This window comes from Dermacentor silvarum, chromosome 11, assembly GCF_013339745.2.
Source record: "Dermacentor silvarum isolate Dsil-2018 chromosome 11, BIME_Dsil_1.4, whole genome shotgun sequence".
Lineage (NCBI taxonomy): Eukaryota > Metazoa > Arthropoda > Arachnida > Ixodida > Ixodidae > Dermacentor > Dermacentor silvarum.
Window position 1 is genome coordinate 19,489,719 of NC_051164.1, and position 17,905 is coordinate 19,507,623.

Here is a 17,905-nt window from a genome sequence, read left to right on the forward strand (position 1 = left end):
TATGCTGTTTGCCAAGTGACAGACGTTGATGAAACATGCGAGCTACCAGGTAGGTTTTGCAGGGTTCACAAATAACCAGTCGGTGCTACATACTACCTGTGCTTGGTTAGACACTTGTGGAAAGCCTGTGGTGACTAAAGCGATAAAGGCCATTTGAATTACAAGGCCAGTCTCCATTAGCCCTCCTTTGTGACCTCGTGTCCCCTGCAGGCTGATAAGAAGCGCAAGCGCATCATGAAGAAGGCCAAGACGCAAGGCGATGCAGTGGCTGTCAAGGCTCTTGGCCTGGAGAATGAAGAGGAGCTGGATGCCATCCAGCTGGAGGACCGGCTGAGGGCAGCACACATGGCACGCAATGACCGGCAGATGAAGCAGCTCGACTCCAGCATGAAGGGCGTCACCGACGACGTCAACAACCAGATCAACAAGTGGGTGGCCCATTCATTTACTGGGACAGCAGTACGGTCAGACCTCGACAAAACACAGATAGTAGCAGTGCAGTGGGACCTCGTTCATACGTTTTGGGAAAAAATGCGAGAGAAAACGTATCATCCGTGAAAATGTCCGAGCCGAAGTCGCTAAATAATGTCGCAGTTGTGCCCGAAAGTTGAAGCATTAATTGAGATAGCAAAGTACAGGAAACCCCTGTTAACTCAAAGCTTTAAAAAAGCCGAAAAAGAAAAAAAGTTGAGACACGAGGAGTTTCGAAATAAGTAAAATCATGAAAATAGAAGCCCGTTGGCTGCATATATACCACAAGAAGCCTTTCCAAAATGCCAGCAGAAATATTCTTAGTCTCTTTCACGTGCATCGGCGCAGTCACATCAGTGTCTGCACACAACGGCGTCACTGGCGTTGTGCGAAGCTGCGTGTTTGGCACAAAGTGAAAATGATTGATCCTAATGTAGTACAGTAAAAGCTCGTTAATTCACAACTTGTTAACTTGAAATTTTGAATAATTCGAAGCAGACGCTGTGATCCGTCGAACAATGTATTGAAAGCAATATGTAACGCATCCCGTCAATTCACACTGAAATCCACACTGCCACCGATAATTCGAACTCCGTGCCATCGTGGATTGGGGGAGTGCTAGTGTGCAGGAGCATTGTTGGCGACACTGGTGTCACCGGGCGGGCCACGCAGCTTTGCTCTTTCCAAGGCTGCCCGTTCCGGCGGCGGCATGCACTCTACGCTGACGGTCGCAGACAGCCGTTCAAAGCGGTGCGCGAGTTGGGGATCGTTCTGCGCATGCTCCGAAGAGAGCAGCTGATGGCGCACACGTCGAGGGGACGGCATTTTTGGATGCTCGCCCACGCGCTGAGAACGTCAAACTATAAATAAGTCTTTAGCGGGACTGGCCGCAAGCGACACCTGCCTGCGCGCTGAAATCGTCAGACTGTAAAGGCGCCTTTTAGGGGCGAAGCTCCTAAGGGTGTGGGTCGTTCCCTCCTCTGTAGTAGTAGTAGTAGTAGTATGTAGCCACCTCTAGTTTATGAATTGCTCAATAGATAGCGTTGTGTGTCCGTAGCCACCTGTAGTATTATGAAGTGTTCACTAGATGGAGTTCCGGTTCCGCTTCCACTTCCAGTTCCACTTCCGGTTCCGGTTCCACTTTGCGCGCGTTCAGTGCGAACGCGGGCAAAACGCCGACGGCGTCGACAACAGTTCTGCGCGTTGCTGGTGCTGCTGCATGTCCAAGTTTATACAGCTGATAAAACTACCTTTAGTCGACCCCATGGCTGCTTCGCATACTACTCAGGGTTCCCCTACGGGAAGATGGTGTAATTTTCTCTCTCGTTCCCGACGCACGCTCTCTTTATCTCTCGTCCGTAGCTGTGGTTTACCCCAATGATCCCCCGGTGCTTCGCCCACTCATCATCATTCACTTCGTGGATATGCTGTGTTTTTTTTTGGTGTGTTTATAGTCCGACGTTTTTAGTGCGCTGGCAAGCGTCACTTGTGGCCAGTCACGCTACGCCGCTTGTGCTGCGCCAGGCGAAATTCCGTCCCCTCTATGCCGTAGGCAGCTCTCTTCGGAGCATGCGTAGAATGCATGCTCCGAAGAGCATGCACAAATCTTCAGAGCATGCACAACTCTGCACTGCTCCATGGAGGGTAGACTAAATTATTGAAAAAAAGTTACCGTATTTATTCGATTGAAACGCGAGTTTTCTCCACGAGTTTCGTTGCTGGAACTCGACCCTTGCGTTACAATAACGGCAAAATTCACCATTCTAAAAAAAATATTTTAAATCCCGCCATTTTTAGCGTTACGTTGGCAACCTGTAACTTTACATCTTGATCCAATCCATAGACAGGTTGACCTAAGTCTGAACTAGTTTTTAATTGAAGTCGACGCTGTTTTCGCTGTTTTCACTGTACTTGTGACTGTTTACGATGCTGCAATACCCTATGGCCTTTAGCAGTTCGACTCTGTTCATTCACAACGTTATGGTGTCGCAGTGAATTCGGTATGATGCCCGCTTCGAGAGACGAGCAATTTTGATGGCCGAGAAGCTGGGAAAGTCTGCCGCAGCTCAGTGTCTCGACGACAACGATTTGCGGATGGCGGGACCTGCGGCAGGCCTTCTTTAAATACGAGGCCAGTCGGAAAGGCCCTGTGGAACATGAAGTGGCCTGGTATTGACCCCGAATGAAATGGTTGTGTGATCTTTTAAGAAGTACTTAAATCTCAAACAAGCTAGACGGCACGGAAGATGACTTCATTCTTGGGTCATCACTTTTGCAGATAAGTTTCGCTTTCGTGAGACTTGGCTCGTCCCGGCACCGAACACCTCGAAGTATACGGCAGACAGCTCTCTTGGCGCTGATAGCGAGTTTAGGACAGCGCCAGAAACAATTGTCGGGGACGCTATCAGTGCCGAGTCACGCAAAGTTTTGCAAAAGTGAAACTATCTACCAAAGTGATCTCCTGAGAATATACCGCCCAAGGATAGCTCCGTCTCTTCTTAAAATGACGATGATGGGTGAAGAGAACTAGTTTCCATATTGCGATTCATTGAATAAAGGCACCATTTTCTTTTTTCCATTCATCTTGCGTCACAATCACAGTTTTATTGCTATCATTTTTTTTTATTTTGTGTGATTTGAAAGTCGCCCCTCGCGTTACAATTGCGGTGGCGGTTACATTCAGGTAAATACGGTATTGCACATCCGTTATCAGCCCGGCTACAGCCTGCGTCTGCTTAGGGCCTTTCTTTTTTTTTTTTTCTGGCGAGACCAGGGAGGCTTCGTAGAAGGCAGGGTCGGCATAAAATGGTGTCATATAATCGAGGATTTTAATACATTACCATATTTACTCGACTGTAACGGGACCGCGATTCTAACGCGAGGGGTGACCTTTTGTTGCGTCCAGAAAAAAAAAAAAGAAAAAAGAAAACCGCTAAAGTAACGCGAGACCATCGGATGCATGAAAAAGTCAGTTTCGCCTGAAAGGTGAAGCATCAATTGCGATATTACTAGTAGAAAGCTATATGGAGTAAGGATAGTAGTTTTATTGGCTGCACAAACTAGGACACATTTGCTTACTAGCTGAATTAACAAGCATGGTGTCAGTGCGCACAAACAACATGAATAGATCACACTCGATGACCGCAGACAACCACTGTCAAAACGTTAGTGAACAAGCGCGCCAGCAGCAGCGAGCGAAGGTTCGTGCGTTCTATCGCTTCAACGGAAACTGAGCAGCGAAAGCACAACCGCAAAGGTCAGAGCCGTGTGGAGATCGCTTTCAAGATACGGTGCGCACGACAGCACGCAGCTGCTCAAAGTACAAGTATGCATACAGTTGCAGCAGAGTAGAAGCCGTGCCCCCTACCTCCCGCGCTGCCTTCTGCTTTCCTCCTTTCGCGTGGGTGTCGCCAGTTCCCCTTACGCCCGGTCGCAAGATACGCGTTTGGTGCCACAGCTAGACGTTGCCTCCCTTATTTCCCTCCCATCCCCCCACGGCCTTTCACGCGATGGAGACGTCGCATTCGCTCTCCGCCGTGCGTTCGCTCTGCGTGCAAGCGCGCATCCCTTGCGCGCTTTCACTCGCACATTTTACTCGTTGATTAGAATTGGGTGCATTATTGCACTTTTTAGACAACATGAATTTCGGTATTCAATTGTAACACGAGGTTTGACTTCAGGTAGCAAAAATCTGGAAAAAAACTCGCGTTACAATTGAGTAAATACGGTATTTCTATGGGAGTTTTGCCAGGACCAAACCAATCTGTCGCAACCGGGGGACGTGTAATCGAGGTTCCACTGTACTCCTATTTTAAACTTTATCACAACATATGTATCAAATTCACATTCATTCTGCTTCACACACAAGACGTGGAAACAGCCGGTTGCCTTACTGAGCTGCATTTTGTTTACTTTTGCCCATAATGCTGTGCGATGAATTGCGGTCAATGGTACTCACATACTTTTGCCAGTTTCTGTAGCTTCTTGACATTGCATGATCAACTGGGAAAGAGTTTTGACTAATGGCAGTGGGTTAAGACTGGCAGAAAAAAAGAAAAGAAAGAAAGGTATGGAATAGCCTCATTTCCATTGAATCCAGAAAATGGCCATCATATAATGTAGGCTTCCATCTTAGCAAAGGACATTGTGCCTATGGGTATGCCAACCAATGTCTGCAGCCTCGTTTTGTTTCTCTGGAAGTTCCACTTGTCTTAAGTGAGCTACACTTATTGGGTATATTTCAAGTTACTCTCTCTTTTTTTCATTGTTTTTTTCTTTCCTCAGGGCCTGCATTCCAGATGGCTTGCTGAAGAAGTTTCCCAGCAACAACCTACAGCTTATGGTCCAGTCTGGGGCCAAGGGAGGAATGGTACGTCTTTTCTTTCGTGCAGGGTTGTTCAAGCATTTCCGTTTGAATCAAGCCCCCTTTCCGGATGTTTATGGGTCATCTCAAAACCTATTGTTCGTGGCGAATAAGAAGGCACCGGAGGCCCCTCCCACAGAAACGTGCTGCATCTGCTTGAAATCTCTCGGCACTCCCACAGAAAACGCACTCCTAGTTAATGTGGCATTCTGCTGATTCGTGTGAGGTTGCTGGTTGAGTACCCAGTTGCAGTGGCTGCATTCTAATGGCGAGGAATGTACTGAGCCTTGGGAGCATGTTGAATAAGAGCAGGCTAATAAAATTTATCAGTAGCCCTATCTGCAGTGTGTCTGATAGCTCTGGTATTGCATGCGCATGTGGAATTGCATCAGTAAAACAAAGAGGAGGCAGCCCAGGGGTTCAAGGAACAGGAGAGACACAAATAGGTTGAGTCGCATTAGTGAATTACCCTGCAGCAATCCTAAAAAAAGCCACTCTGACCATGAAAGAAGGCATGGTAAGTACCGTATTTACTCGATCGTAACGCAAGTTTTCTTCCAGATTTTTGCTGCCTGAAGTCGATCCTCGCGTTACTATCGAATACTGAAATTCAAGTTGTCTAAAAAGTGCAATGATGCACCAAATTCTAATCAACAAGTGAAATGTATGAGTGAAACCGCGCGAGGGACGCGCTTTCACCGAGAGCGAACGCACGGCGGAGAGCAAACACGTCTCCATCGCGCGAAAGGCCGTGAGGGAATGGGAGGGAGGGCAGGAGGGGAGGCAACATTTAGCTGCGGCACCAAATGCGTATCTCGCGACCGGGCGTAAGGGGAACTGGCGACTCAATCTCCCACATGAAAGGAGGAAAGCAAGAAGGCAGCGCGGGAGAGAGGGGGTGCGGCTTCTACTCAGCATACTTGTACTTTGCGCGGCTGCGGGCTGTCGCACGCACCGTATCTTGAAAGCTTCCTCTCTGCTTTTCTTTCTTGCATGCGCGAGATTTAGACGCGGTCGTCGGCTCCCCTCGCAGGCTTTCACTTGCACATACAGCATACGGCGTGCGGCGGCGGCGTTGTCGCCCTTGGACTTTATATGGAACACCTATGACCCAAAAACAATTTTAGGGCCACAACGCGTCATAGACACCATCCTTGGATAGCAAATACGCATCTCAAGGGCCATACTTTTGCTGGCGGAAACCGAAAATACGCCATAAGTGTCGCCCCCGGCACTTTGGGCGGCCAATCCCATCGTCAAGCCACCAAGCCAAGCGATATGAAAAGTCAAAATGGCCGCTCGGGCCGGCGCTGGGTGGTAGTTCGCAACGTATGATGCGGGAACGATCCCACAGTTGCGACGCAACAGTGGGGTTACCAATGCATTGGGTTCTATGGGAGCTGTGCTGGGACAGGCCGAAAACGACTTAACAGCCGGGAAAATGCAGCACCCGGGAACTTAACAGTGGGGTTCTACTTTAGCTGACACTTCACATGGGTTTCAATGAAGTGAATGTTGTTGCTGTGTGCCTTCAAGGGCTAACTGCTACGAATTTTCGGGCTGCGTGAAGGGTCTAGTGGCAGATAGTGCATATAATAGTGTATATGACGAGTGGCTGTATTATAGAGAGTGCCCAAAAATACACGTTATCTAGACCTGAAGAAAATAAAAGCACCAGTAATGCTCACTGGATATGATGCAGAAATCGTAACGTTGAGAACTGGCTCTTCGGCATGACCGCTGAGATTAGGTGGCACCTGCGCTGCGCTGAAGAGTCTCGGAGGTGGTGTGCTAGGATTTGCGTCACATCTGCTAACCACCAGGGGCACGTGTTGTCTGCTTACGAGGTATATAACCCTTTGCGGTCATGCGCATTTGCCCAATTTGTGGCCGGTCCAATTTGGAGCTACTTCACACATTTAGACAGCCTGCAGAAAGTGTGCTCAGTTGAACAAACTTATGTAAAATTTATTTGTTCCTGAAGTTCTCAATGGTACGAGCACTTTGTGGCAGTGCTTGAAGTGGTGCTCGCCTGGGTGGAAGCCAGGATTCGCACTGCAGGTTGGCAGGGTCGACATTTTTGCTTTCCTTGAAAGAGCTCTCATCCAAGGACATTTTCTGACCATCTGAAGGTAAAATACATTCATCCATAGCACTAAAATCATATTCTGATTCATGCAAATCGCATGAATTTTGTCCATAAAATGCACGTGCATGAAACGTTTCCAATCTATGGGGGCTCCATGCAAGAAATTGTGCAGGAATCCCTTCAAGTGTGGAGCAAGGAAAAAGAAGTGCTGCCCTCGTCTGGAGACATTGCCAACTGCACTTACCAGTTAAAAGAGTTCCCGAAATGCCTGTGTTACCGATCTAAGTAACCGGCGAAAGCGAGCAAGCGCGCGTCAAGTGCCTCCGTACATCTGACCAGAACGGATATTTTCATGTGTCCGCAGGCATGTTATGGTTAGAAGCTGTTAGTAAGAAAATTAGACAGTTACTAGCCCTGCAGCTTTGCCAAAACTGCTGCCATAGTATATGCTGCTCATCTATAACGAGTTTAGCCAAAGTGGAATTACATCGCAGTTTGCTTTCAAGAGATGGATTGTATGAAAGAGCTGAGCGTGTGTTGTGCCCGCTTGTGTCCTCGCAGGTGAACTGCATGCAGATCTCGTGCTTGCTGGGCCAGATTGAACTGGAAGGGCGCCGTGTGCCACTTATGCTCAGCGGTCGTACATTGCCGTCCTTTCTGCATTATGACACATCACCACGGGCGGGTGGCTTCGTGGACGGCCGCTTTCTGACAGGCATCCGGCCGCAGGAGTACTTCTTCCACTGCATGGCTGGACGGGAGGTGAGCCACTCTGCTGTCATTGCTGTGTGCACCCGTGGGCTGTGTGCTAAGCTGCCGGCCATCCTAAGTGTAATGACAGGCATATTGCTCTCAGTGCACGAGTTGCATGCCTGCATAATTTTTAGCAGATGACTGAGGTAGCTGCAAAAAGATCTTTCTGCGAGTTTTGAAAAAAGTCTAGGTTGTGCTTGAACCACGTGTGCCACAGTTGGCAGATATGCGACTGCATTGAGAATTTATCTGGCAGTAACCAGGAGCAGTTACCAGGCCTTTGTATGACCCATTGACCATACAGAGGATACTGCACTGCAACTGTGCCATTATTGTATCGTGAGTTGCACGTACGTGCCGAATCGGAATATGCGATAACATTAGAAGGCCATTTCGTCTCGTGGAGTGCATGTGGATAACCTGAAAAGCACGCAAAGATACGCACTATCAGTACCTGAAGCTGATAGAAAATGCACTTCATTTAATACACAGTGTTTCAATGAATGCATAGAAATTAAGGTAATGGAATCTGTAGTACAAGTCTTTATTTGCCCTGTTAGCGGTGTTAGTGCTGATGGTACGTATTGGATTTGGAAATCCATGACTTCCCACAATTAGTTGCAGTCTTCTGGATTTGCTGTACAACAGACAACAATTCCCAACAACCGCCACAACTGTAACTGACAGTAAAATACAGTGGAATCTCGATGATACGAATCTCACGGGGTCACGAAAATAATTCGTATTAGCCAAAATTCGTATCATCGAAACACAATGAAAACTAGCTAAATTAAGGGGGGACGCGGGAATCAGATCACGAAAATCGCGAGAAAAATTGATTTTTGAAAACCACGCGTTTGGGTGTCTGCAACGCCTAATCTACACTGCATCAAAATGGTTTGGCTGAAAACACACTGAAAGTGCCCGAAAAAGTTTAATTCGTCAGTGCGCAGGGCGAGAAAACAGCTTTAAATCGCGCAAAATCACCGCAGTTCACAGAGCCATATCTCGTATTTCCCGCCACCGAGCGCCGCCATCTTGGTATCGTTCGAAAGCTCAAAGTTTCGCCGTCCCGCTTCTCAATTCGTTCGTCGTCGCCAGCTTGTAACAAACGCACAAACACCAAAGAAGCGCGGGTCTGCGATAGGTAGTCACACGGGCCCTCTGACAAAAGCGGGCCTCCGATTGGCTGCCGTGCTGAAAGGCGTCTCTCCATTGGTTGCTGCTGTGGCAGGGGCAAGATGGCAACCGCAGTTGTCTGCTTCGTAAACCACGCCGGCGTCTTCACTTGACACGTAGAATTCGGATTACTGAGAACTCCCAGGTTAGTGATGGATCGTCGCTCGTTGGCGAAAAAAACTTTGGACGAAGCACGCCTTCGGAATACGGAAGCGCTCCTACGGCAAGAAAATTACGGCGATTAGCGGGAGACGTGGAGGTGCACCCGACTGAACGAGCGCAACCTTGCACCGTGGATTACGTGCCGCGCTATCTTGCACCGTGTGACTCCAGCAGCGAAACCCACATTCGCCCTGTGCCATCGGCACCGATAACGCAGCCGACGGAAGACGCGCCAACGGAGGCTCCCGCGCGCCGCGCGAATCAGCTGAGATCGTATCTCGGTAGACATAGCTCGCTGCGACTAGGCAAAATGGCGCAAAATAGAACGTGGCCCGAAGCATGGCAGCCACTCCGCCCGATGGCACGCGGAAAAGGAGGAAAAGCACAAAAGCAACAAAAGCGCCACCGCTTCGAACTCTTCGCGCCCATTCCCGGCCTCCGCGCTATCCGGCGTCGCGTCCGCGCCTCCGCACCAAAAGGGAAAGGGAGAAAGCGCGTGACTGCGCGCTGTTCTTTTTTGCAGCCGTCGGTGGGGCGGCATTTATTCGTATCAACCGACGCGGGTCGAAACTCGATTCGTAACAACCGTTTTCTAGCACGTTGCAAAGTAATGGGGCACGGCCGGGACCGCAGAAAAAATCGTATCATCCGGAAATTCGTATTAGCCGTGATCGTATCATCGAGGTTCCACTGTAGCTCTCGGGGCAATTTCGGTCGATCTTCTTCCCTCCTATTTTCTTTCCTTTTTTGGTGTTGGTGACCAAAAATTGCACCAGTTGCCGAGATCAATAGTTGCATAATCGCGATTTCTGTCGCATGTCATGGAAATCACGTTTTTGATAACTCTGTTCAGTAAACGAGTTGGGCGAATAAGTAATGCATCACAGATCTATGGGCCTTAAAGGTGTGATAAAAATCACACCATGCTAACTGACCTTAAGCCATTCGCGTGTGTGGTCCACGGAGTGGAAGCACATCCAAGCGTTCGTGTTCACTTATGCTGGTGATGCGCTCCGAAGCCGAATGGGAAGCCTGCCGCGGAACAGTCCTGCGAAGAGCCCTGCAAGGACGTGGACAGTCCATGCACATAGGCGCCCCGAAGCCGCAGATAAGGAAGCAAGTTTCTCCTGCATGTGAGCTATCTGTGCCATCAGGTGGCACTAGCATCGCAACACTCATGCCATCTCTCGTCATGGCTGCTTTAACTTGTCGGGATAAGGGAGGGATGCCAACGGCGTAATGCCTCGTCATACTGAGCCCCGCGGTTGGCGCACGCTTGCCCATCAACCGCGGTCTGGTACAACCTTGAGGACAATAGACAACCATGTGTACACTCTTAATACATTTATTACGATTGCAACTAGCACTTTGAGCAGGCCAGCTAGCTATAGTTGACATCACTGAGGGTTCGCTTGAAGAGAATAGTACGCTAGGTAAGGAAGAGCTTCCGACTTACCAGCTGGGGATATGGGCGGGCGGCGATTGCTGCGGCAAGAAAGCGATTGACTAACCATGTGCGGGAAAAAGGGAGCGGCGGCGGAGACTTCCACCATCGCCGCTTACTGGCGACCAAAGAGACTCTTTTGGCGATGTCAGAGGGATCTCACGTGACACACCAGGTGGCCCTGATAGCGCTTGCGATTCCTGTACATGGTCCACGAAAAGAAAGTTTCCCCTCTCCCCACCCTGCCTGGTGTGCGTGCGCCAGACGCGACGTTTGCCGTGCTTGCGATGGTCATGGGACCCGAGGATTTCCACAAACTTGGGAGATGTGAGAGCTGTGTGGGGAAAAGAATCTGGACATGAGACACTTGGGTGTCCCCACATGTTCAGTAAATGGCACAACACCTTCTTGATTTTGACACCATTTGGAGTTGTCATGAACTAGAGCGCTGCTCTTTTTTGCCTGAAAGATGTTGGGGTTTGATTTCTGACTGGCCCTGTCATGTTTTGCTGGGGGCAGAATACAGAAAAGCCTTTGTACTTATGGTACACTTGGCTAAGCATTTTCGAGTGCTCCGGTGGTGCTCATTACATTCAGCTGGTCGAAATTGCGCACTCTGAACGCATTCGGCTGATTCTTTCAGAGTGCCGCACTTCGTCTGAAAGCACTCTGAGGCGATCTCGAATTTGACATGAGAGTGCGACCGAGATCTGGTGAAGTTGCAGTCATGTGGCTCCTGTAATTTCTGTTGTTGGTGTGACGTCAGCCACGGTGGCATGCCTCAGTGCCTGTGCGGCTTGTTTGTTTACGATGTTTACAACAGAACACTTTCTGACGTGCTTCCCCTTTGGCCTCCGATTGCTCTGGTGAGCTGCTGCATGTTCATCTTGGTCGCACTTTCTCTAGCTTAAGAGCGGGCATCGTTGCAATTTCAATCAGGGTGCAACAGAGTCCAGCCGAATGTACCGTTCGATTAAGGTGCATGGCGAAGAGCTCCAGAAGTCCCTCCTTCCCAAAATGGCGTGTCTAGTAGTTGCTTTCGGACAATAAACCCAGCCAGACCAGGTAAGAAAGAGTCAAGCTGTCATTAATGAAAAGCATGAGATGTTTACCTGGCTGATGGCCTGGCGTGCTACCCCAGGCGTTGGGTGAAAAATATTATGTACACAGTGTTCGCACAAGCACGCACACGCAAACTGTTCTTAGTCTTATTAAGACCTGCAATTTTCAAGAATTCCAGAAGGTTTCTTGTTTTATCAGAAGTATTTCCGGAAGGGTCATGAATTTCCTGCACTTTCAAGTTTGCGGTGCAAAATTTCGAGATTGCAGTGCAAAAATTGTGTCTGACTAGTAACGATTTTAGGCGCACAGACATGCTTGTCAGACAGAGCCTGTCGTCGCCATTGATGACGAACATCGGCTAGTTTATTTTTTACACAAAACAATGGTCGGTAAAATTAACTGATGTTTTCATTTCATCTTTTCTGACTAGTGACAACCACTGTTAAACCCGTAGCACAAACAAGGACTGCCATAGTAGGCAAGTTCAACTCGGAGCCCCTGTCATGGCGCCACTACACTGCATGAAAAACGGCTCAACCGCATCACGCACTGCGCAGTCTGGACACCGCAGCCTATTTTCTTTTTTGTGTGAATTGATGAGATTAGAAATCAATTATTATCAAAAGGAGACATTTTGGACTGTCAGCAGTTGTTTTGTGAAGCGTCATATGCTATGACATTGAAGCAAAGTGGGTTAGTCCTAGCCAAGGTGTAAGAATAAGCAAAAGAGGTGCTGACACTTTCCTCACAACGCGCGAGAAAGCGTCGCCCGCTCGCGTCCAGATTATGTTCGGCTCGCTTACAGCTCGGTCGGCGCCGTCGTAGAGGGCGCTGCGGAGTGCGGTCCCAGCCTCGGCGGCAAGGCGCGTGCTGCCGCTGCTGCGTCTTCCTGCTTGCATGTGCGGCCGCGCTGTTTTGAAGGCAAGCTTTTTGTTCGCGTGCGTTTCATGAGCTTGTGCTTGGGTATTGTCGCCACGGGCCCTCGACCAAACTGGCAGCGGCCTTCTGAGGGGCGCTTGAAATGGGTAGAAAGTGCTTTGTTCCGAACTGCAATTCTGGATACCGGACTTGTGCGGAGCGTGTGCCTTTATTCAAAGTGCCCTCCGACAGCAGTCGTCTAGAGCGGTGCCGCCATGCAAATCTGAGGGCATACCGAGCTCTAATGCCTACCGATCATGTCTGCGCCAACCATTTTTCAGAGGATACGAAATCGACGGCATATTACGCGGAGCTCGATAAAGGGTTCCCGCCTTATTTCCAAACTGTCCAGAGAACCTCACAAGGTCAAATAAAACTCGAAAGCCGCTGCGGAAGACAGAACCTCCTGTGTGCCACAGAAGTTTGTGCAAATTACAATGCCGCATGTACAAGATATGTACTGGGTGGCTTAACTATCATGCACCAAGATTTAAAAATATGCAAATGTCACATAGCTGGACATAACCAAGGTAATGTTGTCTGCTGTCGCTTGAAGATACTCAGATTATATTTTTTTGCATTCTGCGTAATTACATAATTGTTTTCATAATTGATTAATCAACTTTTCTAATGCTAAATTTGGATAGAAAGTGTGAACGAGAGAATTGTGCAGCAACATGGAAAACTCCCGATACAACTTTCTATTGCTCAATACGTGATACATAAAAGTGTTTTCCGAGCGTGAAAGAAACCCGCGAACACATGCAAAATTGCCGCGCGACTTGCCGCTCGAGGCACTTTGCGTGTATTCGTGGGCTTCTTTCATGCTCGGGAAAACACTTCTACGTAGCGCGTATTCAGCAATAGACAGCTGTATCGGGAGTTTTCCATGTTGCTCTACAATTTTCTCATTGACACTTTTAATCTAATTATAATATTTAAGAAATGGAATTAATTAAGACTAATTATGTAATTAGGCGGAATGTAAAAAATAATCTGAGTATGTCCTAGGGACGGCAACAACATTACTATGGTTCTGTGCAGCTACGTGACATTTGCATATCTTTAAATCTTTGTGCACCCTGTATAATACTGCTGTTTTCTTTGCGCATGTGTGCCTAATTTTCAAATTTGTTCCATCCTGGCTACTGCTTTTTTTTTTTTTACAATGCGCGTGCTGTGTATATAACACGCTTGCATGTTTTTATTCAACATTTTTTTCATTGTCGGAGTGTATGAGAGCGTAAGCTTCTGGGATGGTTATCCCCTATTAAAATTATCGAGCTGCTTCATGCACAATTTTTTTTGTATTGTGTCTTTGCAAAAAAGAAAAAAAATGTCTGTGGGATTATTATGTGGCGGGTGTATTTGTGAACAGGCTGTAGCATGCATTGTCAAACACGCTTACATTGGCACATTCTCATATGCAATTTAATAAAAAAGAAAGTCGCCTCTTTTTTTAGATCTTGCAAGAGTGACTCAGTCCTCTATGGATGAAAGCCAAATGAATAAAATACACGGTCTATGTTAAGTGGAATTGGAATAAAAAAGGCATTTGCTCAGGTTTTCATCAGTAAACTGCATTAGTGATGTTGTAATCCAAGATAAGACGCCTGCCTTCGTCCCACCTAATAAATTCCCATTTGAAAGAGTTTTTACATAGCTGGGATGGGCATTCTCATCTAAGTTCTAGCCATGAACAGCCACTTTGCTCTAGTGCGTTGCACATCGCAAGCTTGCGCCATTTCATTTCTTAATTTATACCGTAGCGACATTGAATTTGCGCAACGATGCTTGAGTGGTTTTCAGAGTGTGAATGGAAGCAGCGATAAGCATGAAAATCAAAAGTTTCTGGTGCAGTCACTGTTTTCATCTGATCGAGGTGTAGCACGCAGGCCAATGCTTTTTTTTTTTAAATGCTTGGATGAACGAACGGCTAGACCGGACGAAACAAATTGTGCGCGCGAGCGCAACTTGAGTGGGCTTTGAGTGCTGCCCGATCGACCCGTGTTCACGTCATTCATGCCCTGCGTAAGATACCTTCATGTTAGTGAAGCATTAAGCCTGGTACATTTATCACTGTAATCTCAAATAACGAATTTCCTGCGCGCTTTGAGTTTTACTCACTCCACTATGAACGAAAATTTAGGGGAGGCAGAGCAATGTCAAGCCACTGGCGCTGCTAAGCTGGGACCGCTGACAGTGGCGCCATCTATCTGCTCGCAGCAGAGCTACTCGGTGCGCCCGCGCGCTGCCAAACATAATCTGGACGCTCGCGCGCGCGCAGTGTCAACACCTAAATGTTCTTACACCGTGGTCCTAGCGTTACCCTTGGCTGCTGCGCCCTCGGCACTTGCTCTGTGTTGAGCTGACAGCGATGAGCTGTTTGCGTGGTCATTCCGAAAACTCTCCGTTAGCTGGTTGGATGTTGCACGGCATGCGTTTGTGGGTAACTTGCTTCTAAGGTGTTCGTTCAGTAAGAAAAAAGTGAATTTACACACATATCCACAAGTGGCTGGAAATAGTTACGTGCAGTGAGCTGCCGCATCCACTCATCGCTGCAGCAAAGTATGTTGTATATGCACCATCTAGACAAATTTTGAACAAAATTTCCTTCGTTGCCGCTGAGTCCATTATGGCCAGGTCTATTAAAAGCAGAATTCATTGCAGGAATATCGGCAGACCAAGCTAAGTTATATGAAAGTCTGTTGTATGGGCATCTGTTGTAACGTCATGGACTGTACTGATATGGCATGTATTGCCTGGCAAACACCTGCCGCGACTTGGTGTATCAGTATTTGGCACAACATGCCATCATTCAAACAGATCATCACAGGGTGTTTCCGTCTGACAGAGCTCTGATGCGGTCTTGGTTTCGACATTGCTTAGATTGAGCGTTGAAGTTTGACGATGAATATCTCAATTTAGGCACAATTTTCAAGATTAAAAAAACAAATTAGAAAATAGGGGTGCATTAAAATATGACTGCCTCCAAATTTGCCATTTAAACAACTGCCCGCAAGGCTGTAATAAAAAAGTCAATGAACACTTTTTTGCTAATCAGTCTTCTGATACTCATGTTAGCACCAAAGTATGTCTGCGTTGCCAAAAAACTCATCTGCAAAAACGCCATGTTCGCTACGCTCATAGCTTTCTTTAATAAAAAATCTGTATGGTAAAAAAAAAAAACCTTTAAATATTAAATTATTTAAAGCACTGTGAGACTTGACAGTACTTTTTCTGGGGTTTAGAGGTACTGGACCTTCAATTAAAGGTGGGGGGGGAAGGAAGAAAAACAAATCCTTTAAGCAAGCCAAATCAAATGAGCCATTGTGATGATGCTGTTGTGCAGGGTCTGGTGGACACGGCTGTAAAGACCAGCCGCAGTGGCTACCTGCAACGTTGCCTCATCAAGCACCTGGAGGGGCTCATGGTCTGCTACGACCAGACTGTTAGGGACAGCGATGGAAGTGTCATTCAGGTGGGTCATGCCTGGTCTTCTTTTGGTAGGGTTTGATCATCACGTAGAAAGTTGATTGACCTTACGCACTTTGTTGGGCTCGGTGTAACGTATGCTTTTCCATTCCGTCACAGAGCATCTAGTCGCGTTAGCGCTACCACAGACATTGCGAAAGTTGAAGTGTGCTCCATTCAGAGCATATCGTCGGCACAAAGAGTCAGCCTTCATAACACGAGGCTCGTTTCATGGATCGCTGCCTTGACGTTGGGGTATCACAAGGCTCCACATGGCAGACAAAAGTGCAAGTAGCGTCATAGCTACTCTTAGTGTCTACCGGTTTACCACAGAACTTCTGTTCTCTATGGAGGTACCACTTAGTGTGACAGTCGTGATATTTTGGGCAAGGTTAACGTGAAACCTTGCTGGTGCCCTATCCAACCCAATCATGCACCATTAGCGGCAGAGGGCAAAACTTGTCTATGCTTTAGAAATAACGATGCTAGTGTGTTGCAGAAGCAGATTACATTACTTTGAAAAGCAACTAAAAGTAACGCATCAATATTGCACTTGGCGCTGCCACTCTTTGATTAATGCCCATGCTTTTTTTTTGGTCAGCAGCAAGTACCAAAAATGTTAAATGTGGGCTGGAGAAAACCTATGTGAGTGGTGCCACAGCCATAGTTTTAATGACGACCACTTCTCAGTGCTTTGCCAATGATCCAGCAGGCACAGAATATACTGGAGGCTATGGTAGTGCATCATGTGACTTGACATCAGTGTTACATGCATAGCCAACATTGGTGTTGAGCTTCACCTGCAGTCGGTGGAGATAGTAAGGACTGGGAACCTTTTTGTTGTCAGGTTCACAGTCATCTGGTGCCTGCAGAGGGTTCTGGAATCTGAATAGCTCAGAGCTTACTATCGCAACAAGGGTGATGGTAAGCTCTGAGGAGGTGTCTTATGCACTGTTCAGATGATTCCTCCTGGATAGTGCTACTAGATAGCCAGTAATTGCTTACCAGGACCCTTTTGATAAGACACGTGCCACCGTCTCTTGCGAACATCCAGTCATGCAAGGTCTTTCCTCCACCCGCTCCAGTTCCAGTACGGAGAGGATGGCTTGGATGTGCTCAAGATGCAGATGCTCAAGCCAAGCCAGTTCCCTGTGCTCATCAAGAACAGCCAGGCGGTCATTAACCGTGATGCCATCGAGCAGTGCGAGCGGGCCACCGACCACGATGAACTGCGCAAGTCTAAGAGAGCGGTGAGGATCACTGTCTGTCTAGAAGGGGGTTGGGGTGCTAGATCAAGACAAGGACTGAGAAGAGACGCGAGCAAGCTTTCTTCTTCTTACTCTCTTCTTAGTCCTTGTCTTATTTGGTGCCTGAAGCCCCTTTTAGTCATAAATCCGCTAGATTAACAACAAACATTACTAAGCTATCAGTGTCTGTGTCACTTTGCCTGCGCAAGAGGTGCCTTGGTTTGGCCAGCGTAAAGTAACACTGGAGATGACAGAAAGAAAACAAGAACACAGCTGAACAAGGAACAAAGGAACACCAGCAACAGTGTTCTTGTTTCCTTTCTGTCATCCCTGTGCAGCGCTATGCAGGATGAGCCGGTCGATATGCACCAACTAGCATAGCAAAATACCAAGAGCAAAACGCACCTTTGCTCCAACTTGCCGCAACATTTGTTCCAGTGGTAGTTCCCAGCAGGGATGGGCAGTATCGAAGATACATGTGTCTTAGATACTAACTTAAAATGCTCTTCGGGTATCTTAATACAAACAGAAATTCAGTAGAATCTCGTAGGCACGATCCTGCATACCGTATTTATTCGATTATAAGGCGATCATGATTATAAGGCGAGGGTGCAAATTGGGGGGAACCAAGAAAAAAAACTTGAGTATGCACACTAATATGAGGCGATACAGAGTAGCCGACGGATTATCGTGACTCGGCGGGGCTCGCCTGAAATACTGAATTACTAACACAGCCAAAATGC

The 17,905-nt window shown here is 47.6% G+C and overlaps 1 protein-coding gene across 1 annotated transcript in view; it reads left to right on the forward strand.

The window, feature by feature from the left end:
* The window catches only part of LOC119432447 (DNA-directed RNA polymerase I subunit RPA1-like), a 112,819-nt gene that overhangs the window by 59,870 nt on the left and 35,044 nt on the right, over positions 1 to 17,905 (forward strand). The window contains 5 exon segments of the mRNA XM_037699610.2: positions 211 to 428; positions 4,756 to 4,840; positions 7,485 to 7,685; positions 15,794 to 15,922; positions 17,001 to 17,165. Of these exon segments, the coding sequence (XP_037555538.1) occupies positions 211 to 428; positions 4,756 to 4,840; positions 7,485 to 7,685; positions 15,794 to 15,922; positions 17,001 to 17,165 (798 nt within the window).